The following is a 10,276-nucleotide window of genomic DNA, read 5'->3' on the forward strand; positions in this document are numbered from 1 at the left end:
AGCCAGGCCAGCTGTCAGATTTCATCAAAAATATCTTTATTTGTGTTCCGAAGATGAATGAAAGTCTTACAGGGTTGGAACAACATGAGGGTGAGTAATTACTGACAGAATTTTCATTTTTGGGTGAACTAACCCTTTAATTAACCTTAGATAGGGCGATTCTAAGGGCCCACACACTTTTGCTCAAATAAGAGTTCATTTACATCACATTTACATTTATTTATATAGCAGAGTCTTTTATCCAAAGTGACTTATACATGTGGAATACAAATTATAAAGTACAGGCTCGAACACAGAGACACAATATCAGTCTCTTGAACTTGATGAGCAGCGACTGGAAGCCAGTTAAGACAGATCAATATCTAGAACTACATTCATAAGAAATAACTCTTGCTCTAATATGTATATTAAGGCAATATATATGTTATTACCACCATATTGCAATATTTTAAACATTTCAATTAAATCATTCTAGTTTAAATGAACCAGACCACATTAAAGATATGAATCAATTCCTTTCAAAATAATCATAAAAATAAACTATGACACAGATGTTTCATGCTTTGCAAAGTGATTGTCAGTTTGTTTTATAATGAGTCATCAGGATACGGTCCAGGATCTTCACCATATTTCAAATCTTTTGTCTCCGATGAACTGCTTTCTGTCACTGACTTTGTTTCCGAACAGCCTGAAAACACCAAATTGACCACAATATGATATAAAGTCATGTGATGTGAAAAAAAGTCAAGACCTTCAGTCAAAAAGTAAAAGTATTTATCATCAAGTATTTCATTAAATTATATTTGGCTAAGCTGTGCACAAAATATGTATTATAAACTGAACCACTGACATTTATGTGTATGACAAGTCATTTTTCAAATATGCATTTTTATATATCAAAACTACAGACATACTTAATCATATTTAAATGCTTCAAAAATGCTTATCATATGGCCCTTCAACAATGTGGATCTAAAACTAGCAGTGCTTGCATTTTTTTAACTGGTAATTTAATAATTAATTAATCAGATTACAGAAAACCGATATGACTTTATAATGTAAAAATCAAATGATTTATGTTTTGTTTTGTTAAATCACTAAAACTTCTGTTTTATTAATAAATTATGTGGGTTAGAGGGTTAATAAACATTCAGAAATAAAACACAGCTCACACACACTTACCGCACAGTCTGGATATTGCTGTGACTGGAGACGACACTGTGGATTCTCTCTGCTGATTCATCTGTGATATTATTGTGACTCACACTATAAGAAGAAATGAGACAGAAACAATAAAATAACAGAAATAAACACGTTTAGTGTTTGTCTATTGCTGCCGTGTCTCTGTAACTCACTCCAGAGTCTGAGTTTTGTGCAGATGTGGCATCAGCGGCTTCATGCAGTGATCAGTGAGTTTGCAGTGACTGAGATCCAGTTCTTTCAGCCCTTCAGAATATTCCAGAAACAACGCCAGCTGTTCACAAGCGCTCGGGTCCATCTGAGTGTGACTGAGGTCCATCTCTCCTCCCAAGGCCTGTGAAAGAACCTCAGTCCTCCTCGAAGAGCCTCTCTGAGATCCATCGTTAATACAAGCCAGAAACTGCAGCAACAAAGCTTTACTACAGCTGATGAGAGACAGGAGAACACACCGACAAACATGAGAATAATATACAGGGAGTTTATATGGAGATAAATAATTGGACTGTGTAATATCAGTAATGAAATGGATCTGTCAGGTTTCTCACCTCAACTGGACTCGAGGCAGGATTGGCCAAAGTTGTTTCAGGGCCGTATCAGAGATCTCACAGTCCTGTAAAATCAACTTCACAACACTTTGGGTTTTCTGAAGCACAGATGAGATTATTTTACAGTCTTTATCAGTGAGTTTCAAATGTTGTTGATTTTCCAGTGTGTCTGTTAAATCCAGAGCCGAGCAGCAGGAGAAGTCCAGTGTGTTGTGAAGAGCAGAGAGCAGAACAGATGCTGTCTCCTGCTGGAGATCAGAGGAACTGCAGCAATGAAGCAGCTTCAGCAGCAGCAGCCTGTCAACACTACACACACACACACACACACACACACACACACACACACACACACACACACACACACACACACACACACTGTCAACAAAGAGATTATTGAGCAAAACAACAGCCATTATAATATCAGTGCTGTAAATCTGCTAACCTGAGTTGTGTGACTCTGCTGAGCAAAGGCAGAAAGCTCTCCAGCTCCTCTGGTACGGAGGTCCAGAGCAGATTGAGTTTAACAGTGTTGCAGTTCTCGAGAGTGAAGCGCAGGGCAGCGCAGTGAACAGAGTCCAACACTCTGCCGCTCAGATTTATGTAATTTCCTGCTGAACTCATCAGACTGGACACATACTGAGGAGAGTGAGACTCATAAATCTCCATAATGATGGACAGAGTAAAGCTGGGGCTCAACCTGAGGAGAATAAGATCATTCAGTATAATCTACTTGAATCAAAGTCACTCAGTGAATACAGAGAAGTAAACTACATGTTCTTTAATAGAGAAGCAATGGATGCAATTGAACTGTTTAGCCATGATGTGAATATGTAAAATAATCTAATTTGCCACAGGTCAACCTGCAAACTTTCTAATAGGAATTTAGAATAGTGGTTCCCTTTCGTAGTCACTCCGAGTTATGTCGGATGACGACGAATGGGGTTTCGCTTAGAAAGCCTATCATCTTAGAGTATATAAAACGAGCCAATGGCAAAGAAATGCCATGGGTCTGCGGAATTTGCATAGCGTAACTCCGCCCCACCCTGGGGGTATATAAGGAAGTACGCTGGCAACATGCAGATATGTTTTCGCTTCGGAACCAAGTTCATCACTTCACTCCACAGCCAATTCTGAGTTTCATCTCTTCTATCTCTTCGAGACGAGCCTCTCTCCAGGTGTTGGTGTGACAGCGAGTTCCAGCGAGTGCACATTCCCTGCTTATCTGTGCAGTGATTTGCCAGTGTTTGTGTGTTCATCTCCCTGGTCGCTTCAACACTCTGCGGAGAAATCTCCTTTCACAAAAGAGCATTGCACGCAGCACGTCTTTTTAAAGATGCCTCGCCCGTGCACTTCTGGTTGCGGTCGCATCATTTCGGATTCTGATGGGCACAATCACTGTCTTGCGTGTCTGGGCGTTGATCACGCTAAGACAGCGTTTGTGGATGAGTCCATCATGACCAGTGTTCGAATTGTGTCAACGCTCTTGAAACTCTATTCAGATCAGTAAATTACCAAACAATCATAAAAGAAAGAAATATTATCTTACGTCATTGTGAGGTGAAAATGAGGATCCACTCTGCCAGACTCTCGTGAAAGTGCTTATCTATAGCACGAAATTAATTTCTCGTACCATTCATTCGCCAAAAATAGTTTTTGCGTGCATATGATACGATCTTTATGGCGTGTAATACACATGTACTCCACACCCCTAATCCTACCCAAGGGGTTTGCAGTGCGTATCATTTACACGAAAAACAAAACAAAACTATTTTTGGCGTATAAATGGCACGATAAATAAAATGTGTCTGTTTATAAATTCAACAGTCTGTAAATTCCTTCAGAAAACAGCGTGTGGCGCACTTGAGCGTCTTTTCAGACGCAAATCTAATTTGAATTACTATTAGCAGCAGCGCAATACTTTGATTAATATATATATATATATATATATATATATATTACCTAATAAATTATGTTTCTATTATTTTAGTTTTAATGAAAAACCAGGGGACCCCCCGAGGTAATTTTTTTGGGCCTTATGGGGGGTCCCTTGATGCTTATGGGAGGTCCCGGACCCCCCCAGCCCCCCCTCAATTCGAACACTGATCATGACCATCGCGCTGTTGCGGTCGAGACTCAATGACCTCGTTCGAGGGAGAGTCCCTTCACCCGCACCCTGATCTACGAGCTCCGCGAGAGCTGGTACTTCGGCTGGCGGCCAGGGTGACCTGAGGGTTACGGTGTGGAACAAAGCGGCGACTATTCCACGCTCCACACCCCCCTCTACCACAGTGCAACCCGCGAGCATCCCGAATGAGCCCGCGGTACAGTCTCTCGGCGTCCCGCGGAACTCATTCGGCGCTCCAGATGAAGATGAGATGTCGGTCGCTGCATCACAAGGTGGGCACGAGTCCTTGGGAAGTGACGATTCGTCTGTGCTGCCGCCTTCGGGTGCGCCAGCATTGTCCGTGTCTGATCCCGAGCTGACGGCCATTGGCCTCGAGTGGTCTCCACCACCCGGTCCAGTGCGCTCGCGGCTGGACGATTGGTTTTTGGGTGCGGCCGCTGATCCCCGTCAGCGTCCAACCCCAATGCCATTCTTCCCGGATGTGCATGAGGAGGTCACGAGGTCCTGGAAGGCAACCCTCTCTTCCCGTGATCGTTCGGCGACCTCCTCCGCCTTGCCTCCTCTCGATCAGGTGGCTGCCAAAAGGTACTGCCCAGGTTGAACGCTCTGTTGCCATGCAACTATGTCCTCAGAGTGCTTCTTCCCGCGGCGATCCTAAGCACCCCTCCAAGGCCTGTAGGTTCTCCTCCACCCTTGTGGCGAAGGCCTATAGAGCTGCGGGGCAGGCAGCCTCCTCACTGCATGCCATGGCAACGCTGCAGGTCTTCTAGGCCCAGTTGTTACGTGACATGCACGAGGGGAGGACTGACCCAGGGCTCTTTGATGAGCTGCGTACCGCCACCGACCTTGCTCTCCGAGCGACGAAGGTGACCGCACGCTCCCTGGGTCAGGTGATGCCCACCTGTGTGATCCAGGAGCGACACCTGTGGCTCAACCTGGCCGATATGCGGGAGGCCGAGCGAACCCGGTTCCTCGACACCCCCATATCCCAGGCTGGCCTCTTCGGCGGTGCAGTCAAGGACTTTGCCCAGCAGTTCTGGCTTTAAAACATGTCCTGCCCCGACGGCCCGCTGCTGCCTCCACCCAGCCGTCGGCACAGGTGCCTCAGTCCGCTTGCCGCCGAGGGCGCCCTCCCACGGCTCTCGCCCCTCCCGCACGGCCCCAGCAGCAGCCTTCACCCGGGCCGCGTCGTGGAGGAAGCCGTAGGAAGGTGCCACAGCCCTCTCCCGCCCCGCGCCCCGCTAAACGCCAGGCAAAGCGGCGCTCCTGAGACGGGCTGCTCAGAGATGGCATCCAGTTCTTTTCAGGAGACGGTAGCAGGGCCGGGGGAGAATCTTTGGTTTCCCTCTCGAGCCTCGCCACTCTCGAGCCTCGCCACTCTCGTCCCCCTCTGTCGCCAGACCCCTGTCAGAGCACGCCCCCGTGGGACGCTGGTCCTCCCCTGGCCTCCTCTGGCAGGACGCGGCTAATGACCGTGCTCTCGCACCGGGCCACTATGCCACCCACGCCTGGGCCGGTCATTCCGTCTCGCTGCACCACCGAGGGTACGTCTGGGGTCCGCATGACCCCGCTGGTACAGTTCCTGGGAGCCTGGTTAGAGCTCCCCAGGCTGTCCCGCTGGGTCCCGAGGACCATCAGGCTTGGCTACGCGATTCAGTTCGCGCGATCTCCTCCCCGCTTCACTATGGTCGGTGGCAATGCCCCTGTCATGAGAGCGGAGGTCGCCACCCTACTGGCGAAGGGTGCGATCGAGGTTGTCCCTCCAGCCGAAATGAAGTCCGGCTTCTACAGCCTTTACTTCATTGTACTGAAGAAATCCGGTAGGTTACGACCAATCCTGGACCTGCGCGTCTTGAACTGCTCCCTTCATAGGATGCCATTCAAGATGCTCACGGCCAAACGTATTTTAGAGTACGTGCGGCCGCAGGATTGGTTTGCAGCGATCGACCTGAAGGATGCCTACTTCCATGTCTCCATTCTTCCTCGACACAGACCGTTCCTACAGTTTGCTTTCGAGGGGCAGGCATACCAGTACGCGGTTCTCCCTTTCGGGCTAGCCCTGTCTCCTCGCGTCTTCACGAAGGTCATCGAGGCAGCCCTTGTTCCTCTACAGGAACACGGGGTTCGCATCCTGAACTATCTCGATGACTGGCTGATCCTAGCTCACTCTCGAGACCAGGTTTGCGAACACAGGGACCTAGTGCTCCGGCACCTAGCTTGTCTGGGCCTTCGGGTCAACTGGGAGAAGAGCAAACTCTGCCCCGTGCAGAGGATCTCTTTTCTCGGTATGGAAATCGACTCGGTCGCCATGTGCGCGCAGCTTACGAGCGAGCGCACGCAGTCACTGCTGACTTGTCTTCGCCAGTTCGAGGACAAGAGTGCTTGCCACCTCCTCATATGGAGTCAGAAGCATCTGAAGTCGCTTCGAGCCATTTATATCCCGGGAGACCTGAACCTTGCGGCCGACGAGCTGTCTCGGCTTCGGCCTCTCGCTGGAGAATGGAGACTCCATCCCCAGTCGGTCCAGCTGATTTGGGATCAGTTCGGGGACGCGCAGGTAGATCTGTTTGCCTCCCACGACTCGTCCCACTGCGACCTGTTTTATTCCCTGACCGAGGACACGCTCGGCACGGATGCACTGGCGCATAGCTGGCTGCGGGGCCTACGCAAGTATGCGTTTCCTTGCGCAAGATCAGGGAGGACGAGGAGCAGGTCATTTTGGTTGCCCCGTATTGGCACAACCGGACCTGGTTATCAGAACTAGTTATCCTCGCAACAGCACCTACCTGGCCAATACCTCTGAGGAAGGACCTGCTTTCTCAGGGACGGGGCACCCTATGGCACCCTCGTCCCGATCTTTGGAACCTCCACGTGTGGCTCCTGGACGGGACGAGGCAGGTTTGAGTACCCTACCACCAGCGGTGGTGGCTACCTTCACTTCCGCTAGAGCTTCGTCCACGAGACATGCCTACGTGTTGAAGTGGAACCTCTTCGTCAACTGGTGTTCTTCTAAACATCAAGAACCCACGAAATGCCTGATCAGTGTCGTGCTTTCCTTCCTGCAAGAAGGGTTGGAGCGAAGGCTGTCTCCCTCCACCCTGAAAGTGTATGTTGCCGCCATTGCCACACATCACGACGCAGTTGATGGTAAGTCTCTGGGAAAGCACGACCTGATCATCAGGTTCCTGAGGGGAGCGAGGAGACTGAATCCTCCTCTTCCTCCCCTCGTACCCTCTTGGGACCTCTCAGTGGTTTTAACTGCCCTGCAGAGTGCTCCCTTTGAGCCTCTGCAATCAGTGGAGCTTAAGTTCCTGTCAATGAAGACAGCGCTCCTGGTTGCATTGGCCTCCATCAAGAGGGTAGGGGACCTGCAGGCATTTTCGGTTGACGAAGCGTGCCTGGAATTCGGACCGGCTAACTCTCACGTGATCCTGAGACCCCGGCCTGGATATGTGCCCAAGGTTCCCACCAACCCCCTTTCGAGACCAGGTGGTGAACCTGCAAGCGCTGCCCTTGGAGGAGGCAGACCCAGCCTTGGCACTGCTCTGTCCAGTACGCGCACTCCGTGCTTACGTAGACAGAACGCTGTGTTTCAGGACCTCAGACCAGCTCTTTGTCTGTTATGGTGGGAAGCTGAAGGGAAAGGCTCTCTCCAAGCAAAGGTTGTCTCACTGGATAGTGGACGCCATTGCTTTGGCATACCAGCAGCAAGGTCGACCGTGCCCCCTTGGTGTGACGGCCCACTCTACTCGGAGTGTGGCGTCCTCTTGGGCTCTAGCGCATGGCGCCTCACTAACAGACATTTGTAGAGCTGCAGGCTGGGCGACACCTAACACATTCGCGAGATTCTATAATCTCCAAGTGGAGCCAGTTTCTTCTCATGTACTCGCTTCAACTAGCCGGTACTAGATTCTGCTCAGGTGTCTTCGCTTGCTCGCCATTCCTCTCCACGAACGGGATGCGTGCGATATTTCCTCAGGTGAGCCTAATAAGCCCTGAGTCTCCTCCAGCACTGTCGACGTCAACGCCAGAGTTATGCCACTGGCAGCTTCGCGCTTGGCTAGGTGCCTCCATGTGCATGGTTCCCCCTCTGGGCGACCCCCACATGTGTATTTCCACTGTAAGCCTCTCTGAGCATGTGTCTTTCCCTCGGCAAGCCACCTTGCTACCCCTGGGGTTGAAATATTCCACCTGCGGCCTGACACCCCAGTGTTACTCCATATGCAGCCCCTCTGGGTCATATGTGTATTCCAAGTCCCCCCCCCCCATAATTTTTATTATTTTTACCTTTTCAACTTGATTCTCTCTAACAAGGGCAAAAGTTCTCTGATGTTTTCACAAGTGATTTTGTTCTTTTTAAAGTCCAACTTCAGATTTAGAACTTGATGTTGCAGCAAGTAATGAATCACTTCCCAGGTCAGTGAGCAGGAAGTCAGATCCTTCGACACCTTCTTCAGGAAAGAGCGTGTCAGTTCATCATCCTGTGCTTCATACACCAGAGAAACCAGCTGTTGAAGAGTCTCTTTACAGAACCTGAACACACACACACACAGAACAGGACTCATCAGTTTTCAACAGGTTGATTTACTCACAGAAAATGGACTAACTTTGCTGAACACAGACCTGATAGTCACGGGTTCCTGAAGACTGAACAGAGCCGTGAGAGACAGAGCCCCTGATTTACACTCAGTAAGATCCAAACACTGAACAGACACCAGTCTCAGGAGAGACGTCAAGCTGCTCAGGATATGAGAGAGATTTTGCTTTGAGTCTTTTGTGAGCAGTGAAAACTCCTCTATCAGTGGTAAAGGACCATTCAATGATCTCAGCGCACTGAACATCTTCACTAACAGTTTGTCTTCCACACTGTCAAAGACAAAATCAGAGAGCATGAGAAACATTCAAACAGTAGATTTCAGGATGATTTAAAAGTGTGAATGCAGATGATGAATCTGAAACCTCAGTTTGTGCAGGTGTGTGATGTGTTTGAAGAGCAGTTTGAGTCCTCTGAGAGAGATGGCGTGTGTCTTCAGAGTCAGGTTTAGTTTTGAGGGCGAACGATCAATCAAATTGTGGGGAAATTATGTAATGCAGCATTAAATTTTTGCCATACCTCCTTATTCTATAAAAACTGTTGTATTTGTGTTTTCGGCGGGATTCTCAATGAAATTTATCTGAGATCCTCCGGCTTCTTCTTGTGAGAGATTCTCTGAGAATTGCTCGAGTAGTACTCTCCCGGCCGTGATTAAAGCATTTAAAGGACATTTGCTGAAGTCTGTTTGTCGATCATTGCTGCGCAGCAAGAAAGCTAGTTAGGGAAGCAAGTTAGTTAGGTAGACTATATATTAAACGTCGATTGGAGACATTAGGGAACATTGATTGGAGATGACCCAGGGAACGTCGATTGGAGACGACCCAGGTAGACTTAGAGTAGGAAGGGAACGTTGATTGGAGACGACCCAGATAGTTAGGTTTAGGGAAAAATCTACGACACCTGTCATGGTTATATTCAAGCATACTGACTTCTCTTTAATTAAATATACATCTTTAATTAAATATAAAGGCATTTAAAATGGTATTTTAAAATTATTTAACAGACCTGAGCTGTGAGATGTAGGGCAGACACTGGAGGAATCTCCTCACTTCACTCTCTTCATCTGTCCAGTCTCTCAGCTCTACTGGTTTCTTCTCTGTTTGGAGTTTCAGCACTTCTAGGAGGATGGAGCTCTTTCTCTCTGAGAGCTTTATTCTCCAGACTGCAGGAGCTGACTGATAAACTGGCTGTAATGCTGGAAGGACACTCCTGCCTTTTTGAGTCTCATAGTCCTTCACATGTGACCACAGATCCAGCAGGAAATCACACTGATCCTCAGTATCATAATAATTATCATGACAGGGGAAATATGTGTAGCTGCACACAGATGTTAATAGTTCAGTGTAATTTTCTTCTGTATTTGCACCAATCTCTGATGCTGAAACAAACAGATTCAGCAGAAACTTTACAGCAGCTTCGCTCTTCCTGTAGATAATGTCCCAAAATCTGTGGAGACACACATAATTATCACTTTATTGTCAAGTCAAGTCAAGTCAAGTCAAGTTTATTTGTATAGCGCTTTTCACAATACAGATTGTATCAAAGCAGCTTCACAGTATTAAATTAAAATAATACAACAAAGTTTGTTTCAAGAGGAATTTATTGATTGATAAAATTAAATTAAATATCCCCAGAATATCCCCAACTGAGCAAGCCAAAGTGGCAAGGAACCGAAAAACTCCATCAAGTGACCTAATGGTGTCCTAAAACTCCATCAGGTGACCTAATGGAGAAAAAAAACCTTGGGAGAACCCAGGCTCAGTCGGGGGCCAGTTCTCCTCTGGCATTTATGAGCTAGAGGCCGGATTGTAG

General features: G+C 48.0%; 1 protein-coding gene across 1 annotated transcript; it reads right to left on the reverse strand.

Moving 5' to 3' along the window:
- Positions 1 to 14: 14 nt before the first annotated feature.
- LOC309506913 (uncharacterized protein) lies at positions 15 to 8,953 on the reverse strand. The gene is made up of 8 exons (XM_082180938.1): positions 8,830 to 8,953; positions 8,494 to 8,736; positions 8,158 to 8,403; positions 2,188 to 2,442; positions 1,746 to 2,051; positions 1,356 to 1,625; positions 1,183 to 1,266; positions 15 to 688 (listed from the first exon to the last, which is right to left on the reverse strand). The coding sequence occupies exons 2-8, from the start codon at positions 8,709 to 8,711 to the stop codon at positions 622 to 624; spliced, it is 1,446 nt and encodes a 481-aa protein (XP_082037064.1). The 5' UTR covers positions 8,712 to 8,736; positions 8,830 to 8,953; the 3' UTR covers positions 15 to 621.
- Positions 8,954 to 10,276: the final 1,323 nt, after the last annotated feature.

The sequence above is a fragment of the Leuciscus leuciscus genome (genome assembly GCF_965113295.1).
Source record: "Leuciscus leuciscus genome assembly, chromosome: 9".
NCBI lineage: Eukaryota > Metazoa > Chordata > Actinopteri > Cypriniformes > Leuciscidae > Leuciscus > Leuciscus leuciscus.

What these genes read in the sequence shown, in the direction of transcription:
- LOC309506913 (XM_082180938.1), bottom strand. Translation starts at nt 8,711, where the DNA reads ATGTTCAGTGCGCTGAGATCATTGAATGGTCCTTTACCACTGATAGAG. An exon ending in AGCAGAGTCACACAACTCAG is followed by an intron (nt 2,052 to 2,187) that starts GTTAGCAGATTT and finishes GTGTGTGTGTAG; the next exon opens with TGTTGACAGGCTGCTGCTGC. An exon ending in CTGCCTCGAGTCCAGTTGAG is followed by an intron (nt 1,626 to 1,745) that starts GTGAGAAACCTG and finishes GTCTCTCATCAG; the next exon opens with CTGTAGTAAAGCTTTGTTGC.